Source organism: Eulemur rufifrons, chromosome 9 (assembly GCF_041146395.1).
Source record: "Eulemur rufifrons isolate Redbay chromosome 9, OSU_ERuf_1, whole genome shotgun sequence".
In the NCBI taxonomy this organism is placed as follows: Eukaryota; Metazoa; Chordata; class Mammalia; order Primates; family Lemuridae; genus Eulemur; species Eulemur rufifrons.
Window position 1 is genome coordinate 25,663,938 of NC_090991.1, and position 16,304 is coordinate 25,680,241.

Sequence of the window (16,304 nt, forward strand, 5' to 3'; positions counted from 1 at the left end):
TGACAGAAGTTAATGTACTCTTTATCCAATCCAGAAACTTTTAAAGTAAACAACAAAGATCTTTTCATCATCAGAGATCAGCTATAATGTGTACCATGTGCCTGATTTACCCATTCAAAAAAGTATTTTTCTAAGTAAAATGATTAACCTTTCTATACTAAGACAAAAAAATGAGATAAGTATGGTACTAAGTATGTTACTATATGCAGTGCTACAAAATCATCAGTGACCCTTTGGCATACTGTGATTTCTCTTACCTTGTGTTTTTTCCCAGCTTCTCTCTCACTATTTTGTCTATCTTTTTTATCAGGAAAAAGGAACTCTTCATCTCCTTCGACAAATGCATATGGGTCAATTTTAGGTTCTTGTTCTGTATCAGATGCTATTGCTGAAAGATACTGATTTTTAATTTGATATTGCTGCACTACTTCATCAGAAACTTTTAAAGGTTTCTTGCATTGCACCATTAACCTGAATAAAAAAAAAAATCAGAAAATTAATTACATTTGCTATCCGGAAAAGCATAAAAAATTTCCAAAACGAATTAAGTATCATGAGGTTTTTTAGAATTAAAGATTACCTAACCTACAATCCCTCATTTTACAAATGAACAAACTAAGGCATAGAAAGATTATGTGAGATTTATTGAAGTCTCAAATTTAGCAACTGAGAAATTGAGCTAAAATCCAGGTCTCCTATCTATGTGATCTTTCTATCAAAATATGTTGTCTTTAGGTAACTCACTTTGTTCTCAAGTCTTCAAGCACACTAATTTGTCCAAATCTTTACTGAAAGGGCCTCTTAAATTTAACCTGCTCTATACAGTGAATCTCAAAGTATGAGATTTATCACGAGGCAACATACTTTTATATAATTTATACACTTATACAATAAAAATGATTATCCTTTTCTTACTGCCATGAATAGATATATCTTAAATTTTAAATCTTTGAAGGCCTGATCTGTGTTTCACGAAAATAACATTACAGTACTATTAATTCTGGCAAGATGTTTTACATGGCAAAGTGAAGTTTCAGTGTAAGTACTTCAGTTTTTTCCTAATCACATTGGAACACTAATTTTTACATTATCAGTCTTCTGGTTTAACATGGTGACTTAAAAATTTATGTTTCTCTCTACTCTCCTAAAATAATCAATAAAATGACATGAGATGACAGAACAAGAGAGAAGACAGCAACAGTGAAGTTGGAAACTAGTGGGAACTGACAGATCCAGACAAAGCTGAAATCTAAGGCTAAAAGAGGGAAGCCACAAAGAAGCAAGCCGATTTGTACCACAGAACCCTGGAAAACATCAGGACCTTCATATTTCTGAAGACTAGAGTGCCCAAAGAGTATGAATACAGACTAGTTTCTAGTTTGCATAGGACATTTTTAGACTCTCAAATTCCTATTCTCTTGGGTTTACAAAGCTCAGATCCCAAGCTATCATAACAATGGCAGCCAGGCTTCTAATCAGATCATGTTCAAAATCTTGCAATGACTATTTCACTCTGAGTAAAAACCAAAGTCCTTATAATATCCTACCAAAACCTTCCATAATCTGGTTCTTCTTTTCCTTTCCAACTTTATCTTCTACTATTTCTAAGTAAGTCCTCTCTCACTCACACTGCTTCTAAGGGCTTCCCTGATGTTCCTCAAACAGGCCAGATACACTCCTGGCTGCTCCCTTTGTTTGAAACAGCCTTTCAAAGATCTGCATGGTCAACTCCCTTACTTCTTCAAGTCTTTGTTTAAATGTCACCTTCTCTATAAGACCTTATACTGACTGATTACAATATGCCCACCTGCCTCAGCTCTAATTCCCTTTACCCTGCTATATTCTCCCCCTATAGAGTTTGTTTTTTAACATATTATACAATTTATTATGTTCATAGTTGACTGTCACTCCCACAAGAATATAAAAGCCCCAGAAGGACAGGGATCTTGTCTTTGTTCATTAATTATCTCAAATGCCTAGAGTGCACCTGGCACATAATAAGCATTCAATAAATATTTGCTAATGAATAAATCTTAAAAACCACACAGGATTGAGATGTTTTTGCACCAATAATCCTAAAATACAATATCTTGTTCTTTGAAATAAATCATTTTTTACACATTAGAAAGTACTGTTGCCACTGCTTATCTGTTTTGAGTATTGAGACAAAAATTATAAGATATGTAAGGTTTGGGAGTGACGAAAGTAAACTCTTTGAATGATAGGGAGATCATATCTCAATCTATTTACTAATGCCCAGCACTAGCAGTACTCTATCCCTTACAAACTAAGGACAAAACAGGCCATCAAAACAAAACTTACCATTGTCTAAACATGCTATCAAATGCTGAGATGCATATTATTATTCCCAATATGCTCCAGATTTATCCCCAAAACTAAAATTCCAAGTCTAAAATAACTTTCTCCCATGGGAACATAGTGCTAACACAATGTCAATAGGGATATGTTTTACAATTAATCATCAGAATGGTTCTGTTCTATGAACAGATGAATATTTCTCAAGAGTAGCTTTGTACCTCACTGCATTGGACCCTAAATAACTGCTGGCTGAACTGTCTACCAAATAGTCACTAATGTAAATCTTTTCAAAATAGTCTATCTACTTTGACATGTACTTTCTTATTGAATACCTGAAATGGAGGTTATTCTCTCTGCCTCTGATATGGAAATTATGTAGAAAAAAACATCGTTTGCTAAGTTCACATGGGCAAAGTTAGGTTTGGAAAGATTTTAAGTATTCATAGTTAAATAACTATTCACTGAGAAGAAACTACTACTCTGTGTAAAGGTAAATAAAACAACTCTGTTTTTCACATTAAGTTGTCCTCTAGCAGAAACATAAAAACTGCCACACTGTTTACACAGGTAGTTGCTAAACTCTAGTGTGCAATAACATTATTAAAAGGACCAATACTACTGCATAGGGCTCTGTTGAAATAAAAATGAGAGTAAACCAAATGCATTACCTAAAGACAATTTTTTGTTATTTTATTGAATTTTTCTCACAGACATTGGGATATGCAAAGAATTTAAATGTAGTCAATAATATCAAGAGTTATCAAGTCACAATTAATTTTAAACTATAAATCATTTACATTATACATTCTTCTATATTTAAAGCTGATAAAAATTGAAATAAAAATTGTGATTTTTAGAGATGCCAGATTAAAAATTAAAATCATTTTGTCACTATCCAATTATATAGTACACATATACTTTTGTGAATAGGAACACTTCTCCTTTCCTCAAAAGAACTTTCACATACAGCCAAATAACTGACTACAGAGATAGTTTCAATTAGATATAAAGCTAAGTACAGACAAACTAAAAGAGGATCAGGTACAACCATGAACAGAAAGCATTGCAAAGCTCAAAGCAAATTTAAATAACTTTTATATTACTCATTAATTGTATCTCCTTCCTTTCACTATGACAATAACATACTATCCTGAAATATACTCATATAGAATTTAACATGGCTTATGGTAGCATATGCTTTTATGCCTTTATTCAACAAAAATTCTTCCAGACAAGGTATGACAATACTTTAGGATTGACAATGATAGGAGGTAAGCTATAGAAGGTTATGTCAAGGAACAAATGATGTTAATAAACCTTAACCCCCACCCTTTATTAAATGGTACTTTTTCCAGTACCATCTCTCATATTCAGAATCAATCCTTAAACAGAGTCAAGCTAGCTGTCAAAAGTATAGCTTTATTGCACTAAAATAAAATAGCAAATATAGAAGACTGACTTAAAAGATTTAGAGTACAGTCAAATCAAAACAAGTTTATTTCATCAGACTTCTATGAAACAAAGGCATTCAAAACTACCTTTTTGAGATCAAATAATACATCATAACTATATACATACAACAAAAATCTGGTATATCACTAATACAATATAGGAGCTAGTTCTATCGATGAACATCATGGTTAAGATATCCTGATATATCCTGACTACAGAACAAAACGTGAAGAAATATCCTCAAGTACAGTTCTTTCTTTGCTAAAGGTTTAGAAAGGTTTCCCGCTGAATCAGAATAGCACACTATTTTTAGCAACCACAAATTCTACTAAAACTAAGTGCTAAACTCTTAAAAAAGATATTGAACAACTATAATGTTTCTTGGCAGAAATTTTGCTATCTTTAAAATTTATAAGGTCCTTAGCCTCTATTGTGAAGTAGATACTATCATTAATAAAGAAACTAATTAGAAACAAAAAGATAAAATATATTTGCCACAGATGTAGTATATATCCTATATATGTAATATGCTCCACCCCCAATTCCTCCCTCCCCCAGAAAATTCTAACAAATTGGAAAAGGAATTTTACTTTTAACACAGCTGATGAAAAGTTAGGCATAAACTGCTACACACAGAAGTCTTAGAATAAAAAGGTACTTAAAAATGATAAATTCTATTACTCTGTACTAGTTAGGTAGCTATCACCATCTAAAACTGCTGATTAGAAAAAAATCAAGAGGCAGGTAGGGGAAAAAACAAAAACAAAAATCAAGAGTATTGCTTTCTTTCACTTATCCACTATTATGGAAAGAGAGTGCCTGCCACCTTTCAACAGCAAACATTGGAACACATATACTTACACCAAACAGAAAATGGATTTTCACTTAATATAAATAAAACAAACCTCTAAATTTCTCCTACCTTAATTTTCTATAAAGGTACACATTTGTAAAAGTCAACTGAAAACACTTGTTCTTTATTTCTAGTGATGCATTCTTGTCCTTTGCATTCTGTATCTACTCTAACTGGGTTAGTAATAGTCCCCTCTCTTAAGCTTCAGAAACATGATCCCAACAGTCTCATGGAATTACCCTCTAAGCAGGAATCTTGAACTCAACTCACATTTTTACAATGTACATGTATTACATGCACATAGCTAAAGTCATATATTACAAGACAGATGAAAAGCCTGAGTATCTCAATCCCTCTCCTTCAAGATAATATGCATTAACTGTTTCTATTATCTAATTAGGGTGAAAAAAACCTATGTATATATGATCACATACATATGCATATATCATGCACCTTGTTCCTAAATTTTAAAAATCTATCTGGAGATCTTCCCATATCAGCCTATACAGATTTCCTTCACTTTAAGTGGATATACCATCATTTAACCAGACCTTAATTATTTAGCAAGACCTTACTTTCATAAGGTACGTCAATAGTTATTCCAAGATATTTTTATTTAGAAAAGCTGCTTTTAAAAATCATAAAAACTAAGTTTGGTAAGATTTAGCCTAAAGTGGGTAAAAAGGATGGTAGTAAAGATGCCTCCAAACTGTTCTTCCTCATCTTTCCAGGTCATGAAATAAGTATGTTTTAAACTTTCCTGTTACTCCTCTACTTTACTATTCAACTGGCTGCAAAGTTCTGAAGAGTCTACCCCACAGCATCTATAACATCCATACATTCCTGCATCCCTGGTGTTTCTAATTTCCCAGTGAGGGCCCTATATCACTTTTTGTCTGAGCTGTTCAAGCACATGTCCAAACTGATCTTCTTTCATACATATGTATTTCTTCATTTCAAATAATCTTTCAACATGGTACTTGGTTAATTTTTCCAAAATCCTTATTTTCCAAAACTTTATTTTATCTCACTCAAAAAACTTGCAATAGTTCTCCCATTATCTCAAGGATAATGTATAAACTTATGAACAGTACTTTGCTATTCTGTTCTGTAGCCCTACCCTCTTTTCACATCTCATTTCTCATCATGACACATACTACACTAAGCAACACCCCCTACAATCTAGCCATATCAAACTACATAAAGCTTCTGGGTCTCCATATATGAAATTAAATTATTCCCTGTTCTGTAGCTCTGTGTCCCTACTACATTTTATTTATACCTCTATCAGAGAACGTAATGTTATTTTCCACTAGTCTACAAATTTCATTTAGGGCCAGGACTAAATTTATTTTATACCCCAACAGTGCCTCACAGCATCTTGCATATAAGAGAAACTTCAGTTTTATTCAAAACTAATAAAGAAAATATATCTTTGAAGACTATGAATTTAAAAAGAAAGATAATCTTAAGAAAGAAGAAAGATTATGATCTCTGGAGAGCTAGAAAATTTAAAATGAAAAGAAGAATGAAGAGGACTTGCAATAGCCCTCTAACTTCATTAAAATTAACTGCTACACATTTAAATGTACTTTCAAAACTCAAAACATGGAAAGAGATAATAGATATTTACAATGGCTGGGCAATATAAATTCACAAATTTACTGATATAAACTAGGCTTCTGAATGGGTTACTCTATGACTAGAGAAGTGTTTAATCATACTACATCTTTAAAATGCTTCTAGAAAGAATTTAAGATGATTGTTTAAATGCCATCAAAAGAGCATAATAGTAATTCACAGTATTTATTTTAATGACAGGGCATGTCATCTGACTTTGTCAATTGGTTATGCCACTTTCTTTTTTCTTTCTTTATTAATAATTTTTATCCTCTCCTGAAATAATGCAAGCACGGTTACACCACTTTCTATAAGGAGATGGCTATTCTTCTGATATCTTATCTCAAGCAATATTAATAGCAGATACTAACCAAATCCTTTCCACTATGAGGGAAAAAAAACACCTTTGTTTCAGCATAATGTAAGACCATGCCAAGTATTTTACTGTGCTTTGAAGGGACTAAAATAGCATGTGGGGATATCACTAATGAGGCTAATTAGTAAACATGTTTGGCCTTTCCAATTTAATAATTAGTCTAGAATTCAAATTTCTGCTTAAGGTTATTCATTACATTAAAGCACCTCAACAGTATTACATTTTGGGTAGAATAATTTTTCTTTATAGGAGACTGTCCTGTGCATTGTAGGATATTTAACAGCATCTCTGGCCTCTACCTACCAGGCGCCAGTAGCACAACCCCAGTTATGATAACCAAAAATATCTCTAGGCACTGCCAAATGTCACCTGGGGATCGGGGTGGGGGGGACAGGAAATTGACCAAGTTGAGAACTACTGCCATAGAACAATAATTTCAGGAAATGGACAGAATCATCCACATGATTAAAACATTAAAAAAATAAAAATAAAAACTTCTAACTTGCCAAGTATAGAACAATTATATTCCACAAATGCTTCTTAGTTCACATGTCAGATAATTACCATAGCTATTAATATACTATTACACTACAAAAACAAGGTTTATATCTCACAGTGAATTGTGACACAATACACATTTTAATAACACTAGTATAATCAAAACAATACTCACATGAGACACAGAATTAAAATAAAAACCCTTTTTATTCAATCTTTTTTTTCTTTTCTATAAGGCAGGAAAAAAATGGTGGCTAGGAATAGGCAGAAGTAAAGCACGTTATTTCCTTAACTTATATAATCATGACCCGGCACCACTCTATACCCTGCACGCTACTTTTCTACATTATGCTTCTTCTTTCTCATTCTTATTCAGTAAGAAAAATGTCAAATAATTTTAGAACAGATTCTAAGGTTAAGCTGTATTAGCTTCTAAGACACCTTCATTTCACTTACAGATATTCATGTACACAAGCAGCCAATATACTTATTTAAACTTATGGCTAGAAACTTAGATTTTATGAATACAATGTGCCCATTAAAACTCACTCTTGAAGTTTTAAAAACTGAAAACATTCATGCCACCATATTTTTACATACATTAAATAAGAAAATAGAACCTGGAAAGAAACACAAGTTTTAAAATAGTAAAGTATTCTAGGGCTATATTGTCATTTCATTCATCCAAACATTTGCTGAATTTCTACTACATGCCTAGGATTGTTTGAGGGGGCGGGGGGAGGGGTGTGTGTGTGCGCATGTGTGTTTATGCTAGAGGAATACAGCAGTAAACAAGATAGAATCCTTGCCCTCATAGAGCTTACATTCTAATAGGGAAAAGACAACAAATACATAATATAATTTCAGGTAATGATATATGCTAAGGAGAAATTAAAAGCAGTGTACAGGATAGGCAGTGATCTATGGGAAAGAAGAGAGATAATAGTTTAGATGTAATGGTCAGAAAAATCCTCCCTGAGAAGAAAACTCTTGAGCAGGACTGAACAATAAGAAGGGATGAGCAGTTCCCCTGTCTCTATAATGCATTCTAAAGGCCATGAGGAATGAGCTTGACTCTCTGAAGGAATGGCAAGAAAACTGGTGTGGCTAAATCAGGAAGCAAATAGGATAGTGGTATAGTAGTAGGTAAGAGTGAAGAACTAGGTAGGTAGGAAACTGCATATAGTCTTACAGATCAGGAGAAAGGATTTAGAATTTTATTCTAAGTGTAAAAGGAAACTACTGGAGGAATTTAAGCAAATAAGTAACGTGATATTTAGCTTACAATGACCACCCTGACTTCAGAGTAGAGAATATATATACAAAAGTATAGAAATAAGGAGATAGTTTCAGGCAAGAGTTGAGACTGTCTTAGGCTTTTGTATTAGATTTAGCACTGGTAAGATTAAGGTCTTTCAAGATTTGTTTCCAAGATATTATTTGCTTTCAAGAGACCCACTGACTGACTATTCAATAAGCTAGTTGTCTTCCATGATTCATAAAGGTATCCTGATGTCCCTCAATTTAAAATCCAGATTAATTTTAATTAAAAATAAAATCATACTAAAATACTTTTAGATTCAAAGTGCTAAATGAAACACAAAGGTCTGCTAAAATGGTAGGTAATAAAGGAATTTTAAAAGACGGTAAGTCTCTAACAGTTGGGAAAATGAGAAAGAGGCTATAAATGGATCAGATATCTCACTAAATCCCAGGGAAGCTAAAAGTCAGATGAAACAAAGCAGAGAAAATTCATAGCCTAGAAAATGCAAGAGGGGACTACAGGCAAACTATATAAACAACAGGACAGTCAAAATGCCTAGAAAAATCAGGAAAAAATCTGGATGTATATCTCTAAACAGAAATGAGAAAAAGAGCTTAAAATGGAACAGAAAGAGTTCCTTTTTAAAGAAAATGAATAAGCTACCTGGTGAAAACAGGATCTAGCAACCTCTTCATTCTGGAATTTTAGGGATAATTTCCCTCCAAAAATTCCCTGCCCAGTTATCATAAAGCAAAGTATATACTAAAATATTTATTGAAAGAACAAGGCATGCCAATCAACAAGCTCTGCCTATACAAACACAAAGTTTCTAATCAGCCCATCTATTCTCTCACTCTAAAATATGTGTAGGCAAATAATTATCATAAATATGACAAGAAGCATAGTAAAAAGAAAAAAGCATAACATTAAAGAGAATATTATCTTTTTAAAAACGATCAGAGTTTAGAAATTTTTTTTTAAATGTAAGAAATAAAAATTAAGAATTCAAGAAAGGGTTACACGACAGTTGAGGAATCCCCTTAGGACACAGAGCAAAAAAAAAACAGATGGAAAATGAGAAGAAATACAGAAACTCACCATCTGAATCACAGGAGTTCCAAAAAGAATGGAAAAAATAGATATAATATTATCCAAGAAAAAGGGAATTTCTCAGTGGCAGGACAAAAAAAAGGCTTCAAACTGAACAAATCCTTCAAGTGCCCAGTATATTCTTATGAAATTTCAAAACTCTAAAGCTAAAGAGAAGACTCTAAAAGCCTCATGGAGGTAACAGATCACACATACAAAAAGTGAGCAAGAATGAGACTGGTATTACATAGTTCATCTGAAACACTGGATACTAAAGACAATAAAGCAATGTCTAAGAGCTCCAAGGGAAAATTATTTTCAACTAAGAATCAAATACGTAGCCAAATTATCAATCCAAGCATGAGGGCAAAAATCAAGTCATTTTCAGAAATGCAAGGATGTCAAATTTATCTCCCACTCTCTCTGAGGGAGCCAAAGATGTTCCCCAACAAAATAAGGACAAAACTAAAGAGAAGCTGCTAGTTAGAAGAAATAGTGATATTAACTTAGGAGTCTACTAAAATGAAATCCTAGAAAGAAACTAGAAAACAAGTCTAGAAAAGCAACTGGTCCACATTGTAACAGAACACCTTGATAAGAAAGTAACAAATTCCATACAATACATATAATAGTTACATTAGTAGAAAAAAACATATACACGAATCAATGATGGAAATGTGACATTTTAAGCAAACAAAGTCTAAGACATTATTTAACCTACGAGTAGCATTTAAGCAGTAAGAAAGTAATTCATTGACAACAGACTGATAAGAGAAGGAAATGTAATCTTTGCACAGTACTTGGCCTTGCACTGATAAATAGGTAGCTCTAATGGATATAACAGTGTTTTATTGGTTGATTTTCACCTTTCAGAAAAATTTACAGATAAAAATGCAAAAGCCTTATTGGACAGACTAAAAATGTATTCTGAACAACATAGAAAAGGGACACCTGAAAAAAAGCCTTCTTCTGCCCAAAGTATGCCATAAATAAAGCAAAGAAGGCAAACCACAGATGGAGGAAGGTATCTATTGCACATATTACTAATACAGTATTAATACTCAGAATATGCAAAAAGAAATAAATCAGGAAAAAAAAGAAAAAGAAAAATGGATTAAAAAATATGATGAACGGGTAATTCACAGAAGAGGAAATCTAAATGTCCAACAAACATTTTAAATGATGCTTAATATCATAGGAATCTCGAAAACAACTATGCAGACAATGAGATGACATTTTGCATGCAGATTAGCCAAATTAAGTCTCATAATACCAAGTATTGAGGAAAATATAATACAACAGCCATTCTCATATACTGCTGGATCATGAAGGTATAACCTGTATACCAGCTGTTTGGACACCTACTTGGCAACAACCCTTTATGTTGAAAATGGACATACCTCATGGCCCAGCAATTCCACTTTTTGATGTATTTCCTAGAGAAAGTCTTATACAAGTAAACAAGGAAATGTGTACCAGAAGTTCACTGCTATATCATCTGTTATTATGAAAACTGAAAATAACCAGTATGTCCATCTTCAAGAGAGTTGATAATTACTGTATTTCATAACAAGGAAATATCATAAAGCAATTAAAATGAAGAACTAGAGATACATGTATAAAAAACATGTATAGAATGGTAAGTACCAAAATCAGGACAGTGGAAAAAGGAAGAATGGAGGAAGAAAAGTACATGAGAGTTCTAACTGTATGCAAAATCCTTAAGTTGGTTCATGGACATGTAAGTGTTTATATATTATTTTCTCTACTTTTGGGGGGCTAAAATATTTCATAATAAAGAAGTTCCCTGAGGAAAAAACACCGTAAAGAAATTATGCAAAGTTAATACTTAAAGGATTTATTATTGTAAATCCTACCCTGAATCCAATCCTGGAGTCCTACTATTAAGAACTTACTTCACTTCCACCCTTAAATTATAATAGTGACTATTAAAAAAATACATACTCTGTAACTGATGTTACACTTTCCTGTCCAAAAGGTCCAACTGGATCATCCTTGAATTTATCACTTGGAAGTTGAGGTGGTAAAAACTCTACATCTTTTTTCTTTGGGACCATGTAATACTTCCAGGCTATATTAGCTTCATCTTCTTCCAAGTTTACTGCTGTACCAACATAAACTGTAGGTTCTACAGCATCCTGGAACTGAGGTGGGAAAGACTGGGACAAACTGTCTATCCTATCTTCCATTGGTTTAGAAGGAATCAAGGGATCCGGTGTTGGCATTTGATGATACAAATGTTGACTTTGAGGAGTTGAAGGTGTTTTAGTCACTCCTTCATCAACCACATCACACGGATGAGGACTAAGTGGGGGTGGCTGAGGTGAATTTGCCATTTCGGTGCCATGCATCTGAGGAGTCTTTGCTACATCATTAGTTCGTATGTTTGAAAATCTCACTTGACTGTCTGGAGCAGCGATCACAAGTCTTTGGCTGGCTGAATCTGTGTCCATGCCAACATCATCGCTAATAGATACACGATGGTGAAAAGGAGTCAAGGGGCGTTTCTGTGGCTTTTCACTCTTTTCTTGCTTCTCACTGGTCTTGTGCTTAGGAAGTACCTGTTGTTGCTGGCCTAAAGATGCTGCCTGTCCTTGCTGTCCAGCATTTCTTGTTTTGAGATTTTTGTGCCTGAAGAGTTAAAAGAAAGGTTTAATATTTATAGTATCACTGTTATAGTAAAGTATACAAGTTAACAGTATTACACATTTTAGGTACCATTTGTTTTTCACATATAATCCTAAAAGTAGAATGATTTGAATTTACATGGAAAAAAAACTTTGTTCAGTGACCCAAAATATAAGAACATGCAGAAAGATTCATAAAAGCCAATTTTCTCATGCTCATTTAATAGCTATGTGATCGGATAGCCAAAGATGATTTCCCTCATATAATCAAAATATCTTAGTATCTGAATTAAATACAGAGGTAAGATTATAGTTAAGATAAAAAGGTATACAAAGGTTTGAAATTTATCCATTTCTAAATGTAACTGATATTTTCCAGTTAAAAACTTTATAGTAACTTTACAACTTTCCAGTTATAAATTAATATTATAGCTTGGCTGAACTCAGTCATCACCTACAATCCTGCAGCAACTAGCTAGAAAGCATATTCTACTCTACTGAAGATCAGTCTGGAAGAACCGAAATTGACTCATTAATGGGTTTCACACCCTATCTACCTTCTCCCAAGACTTAGCATTACAGAAAGAAATCACCTGACTAAAAAAGGAAAAGAAAGGAAAATGTCTAAAATAATTTTTCCTCATAATTTGAAGCAATTCGAAACTGAAGAACTTAAAATATATATCTAAAAATCTAATAATTTCATTCAGAGTTCAAGATTTCTTTCAGTGCACCGAGATTTCCAAACTCACTGATATTGATATATATATAAATACATACATTTTTGTACTCTAAGAAACTAATCTAAAAATGTGGTGTGATATAGAGTTTAAATGTTCAGAATTAGGTTTTTCTTTTAAAATTTTTATTGTTGTTGTTAATTCAGTGCTACCCAGAAAGAGTATTAAAAAGCGGTGGCAGGCACTTTTTGAACATGGTGAGACACCTTTGTGTACAGAGCCTGGTATATCTTAGTGCTCTTGGAGGAGGGGGAAAAAAAGCATGAAAGTTATCAAAGAAAACTGGACTTGTGCCAAAGGACATAAGAGAAATCCACCATTATCCTGATACAAAATTCAAAGACATTACAAGAGAACAAAACTATAGACCAATCTCCCTCAAGAACACAGATGTAAATCACTAACTTAAATAATTAACAAGATATTACATAAGCAACTCAATCCAGCAAAATATAAAAGGATAATCATGACCAAATGGAGTTTATTCCAGGAATGTAAGGGTAGCATTCAAAAGAAAAAAAATATTATTCATCATATTAACAGAATAAAAGAGAAAACCATATTCTCTCAATAAATATAGAAAAACATACAAAATTCAACACCTATTCATATGAAAAGACTCAGCAAACAATAGAAGAGAATTTGCTCAATATGACAAAGACATCTATGAAAAACTACAACCATTATCATAATGATGGAAGACAGAATGAATAATTTCTCCCCAGATTAAGAACAAAGCAACAATAATATTAGCTCTCAACATTCCTACTTAATATTTTATTGAAGGTTTTCACCAATACAGTAAGGCAAGAAAAAGAAAGAGATCAGAGATTTCAAAGGAACTAGAAAAACTTTCTTTATTCATAGCCAACATTAGAAACTATACAATGAAAGGGTCAGGTTGATCACCACCTGATCAGTCTTAACATAATTAGACATGGGATGACCAGACATTGTGTCTCTTCTGATGTGACACAATACAAAGCAACACAGCATCATCTATGAAGTATTCTTGCGGAAAAAAAACACCCTGAATTTGAATCTAATCGAGCCTCCAGATCAGCACTGTGCAACAGAACTTTCTACAATGATGGATATGTTCTGTATGTGGCTCTTGAGTACCTGAAATATGGCTAGTGCAACTGAGGAATTGAATTCTTCATTTTATTTAAATAATAATTTTTCATTTTATTTAAATCCACTTACTTTAAATTTAAATAGTCAATAGTGATTACTGCCAGTATTGGACAGCACAGCTCTAGAGCTACCTTCCATTTATAGAAATGCAAAGGATAAAAACATTAAAAGACACTAAAAGAGTAAGTTAAATTATAGGACAAGTGAGAAATCCAAGATGTGGGACATTCTACTAACAATTAACTAGAACACTTAACCTAGTTTTACCAACCAAGTCAGTGTCATAAAAAGCGGGTATGAGCCTAAGGAAAGACTTAGCAGACTTAACTACTACATGCTTATGACTTGTTTGAATTCTAGTCAAATAAACTACCTACAAAAAGACATTTCTGAAACAAATCTGGACAAAGTATCACCATACCAAAGAATTACTGTTTATCCTATTAGGTGTGATCATGAAATTATAGTATGTAAGAAAATGTTCATTTTTTAGAGCTACACACTGAAGTACTGTAGAAGTAAAATGATATTTAAGATTTGCCTTAAGTATCTTCAGCAAAAGTGCAGCATAGGGGACTTGCCAAATCAAGAATCATATACCCATAAAATGGAGCATTATGAACTTGAAGGAAAAAGAGAGTGGATATATAACTGATAACATGGAAAAATACTGAGGTTAACTGTTTATCAAAAAAAAAATAAGTTGCAGAAACATAGCATGATTCCATCTGTTTAAAAGAAAGCAGCAGGGAAGGTAGACATATATATATATATATATATATATATATGGTGGAACTTTTAAATTTTATATTCTTGTGTATTGTTTGAATTTTTTAAATGAGCATTTTTTTTTGATAAAGGAATTTGTCATAGAACAACAACAAAGAGCAGGTCCTGCCCAATGCAGGAATAATCCCTTCTCTGACCAGCAGTCTCTTTCTAAATACTTTCAATTACAAAGACCACATTACCTTATAAGGAAATGCATCCCCATCATCAAATAGTTTCAGCTGTTAGAAGGTAATTTCTTATGTTGAACAAACACTTGCTTTTTCTGTATCTTCCTGCCACTAGTCCTGTTTCTACCTCTATCTCTAAAGCTGTACTGTCCAATAATGGTAGCTACAAGTCACAGGTAGCTATTAGACATGTGACTAGTGCAAATTGAGATGTGCTGTAAGTGTAAAATATATACCAGTTTTCAAAGACATATTATAAAGGAATGCCAAATATCTCATTAATATGTTATTACTGACTTTATGTCAAAACAATTATATTTTAGATAGATCAAGTTCAAAAAAATATACTAAAAATTTTTTAAAAGATCTTCAAGGCCGGGCGCGGTGGCTCACGCCTGTAATCCTAGCACTCTGGGAGGCCGAGGTGGGCGGATCGTTTGAGCTCAGGAGTTCGAGACCAGCCTGAGCAAGAGCGAGACCCCATCTCTACTAAAAATAGAAAGAAATTATATGGACAGCTAAAATATATATATATAAAAAAAAAAATTAGCCGGGCATGGTGGCGCATGCCTGTAGTCCCAGCTACTCGGGAGGCTGAGACAGGAGGATTGCTTGAGCTCAGGAGTTTGAGGTTGCTGTGAGCTAGGCTGATGCCACGGCACTCACTCTAGCCTGGGCAACAGAGTGAGACTCTGTCTCAAAAAAAAAAAAAAAAAAAAAAAAAAAAAAGATCTTCAAGAAGAGAAAAGGCCTAGATGAAGCAACATAGTAAGTGAAGATGGATGGTTGATAAATGGGAATTCATTGACCAATTCTCTTATTGTTGTGTATATTTCAATTTTTTTAACAGGGTGGACTAAAGCACTAAAAAAAATAACACAGCAGATATGAGATGCAAAAATTAAAGTGTTCCAAGGTCCTTGTTTGTTCAATAAAAAGAACATAGACTCTGATTAACTGTAGACTTTAAGGAAAGCAAACACAATAAATGTTTAATTCAATTAACAGAATAAAAATAGCATATGAACTTCTAAGCTAGCAGAAGGGAAAAAAGGAAGATAATCAACCATAACAGCAGGAAAGAACAAGGAATCATTCATTTATCAATTATTCAAATATTTGAGTATTTGAGTGTCTTCTATAGCAGTTCTCAAAAGTATGGCCCATGGACCCTTTCAAAGGTTTTATGGGGTTTAATACTATTTTCATACTAGCACCAAGACATTATTTGTCTTTTTCTCTATGTTGACATTTAGAAAAATGGTGCAAAGCAATGGACAGTAAAACTGCTGGCAAGTAAACATAAATCAAACTGGTGGTACTAACTGTACTAGTAGTCACTGTTTTCT

At 33.1% G+C, this 16,304-nt stretch overlaps 1 protein-coding gene across 1 annotated transcript in view; it reads right to left on the reverse strand.

Annotated features, from left to right (window-relative positions):
* MED13 (mediator complex subunit 13) overlaps window positions 1-16,304 on the reverse strand; it is a 101,051-nt gene that overhangs the window by 48,252 nt on the left and 36,495 nt on the right. The window contains exons 9-10 of the mRNA XM_069482327.1: window positions 11,437-12,123; window positions 258-471 (exon numbers count right to left, since the gene is read on the reverse strand). Coding sequence (XP_069338428.1) covers window positions 258-471; window positions 11,437-12,123 — 901 coding nt within the window. The remainder of the gene's footprint in view (window positions 1-257; window positions 472-11,436; window positions 12,124-16,304) is intronic.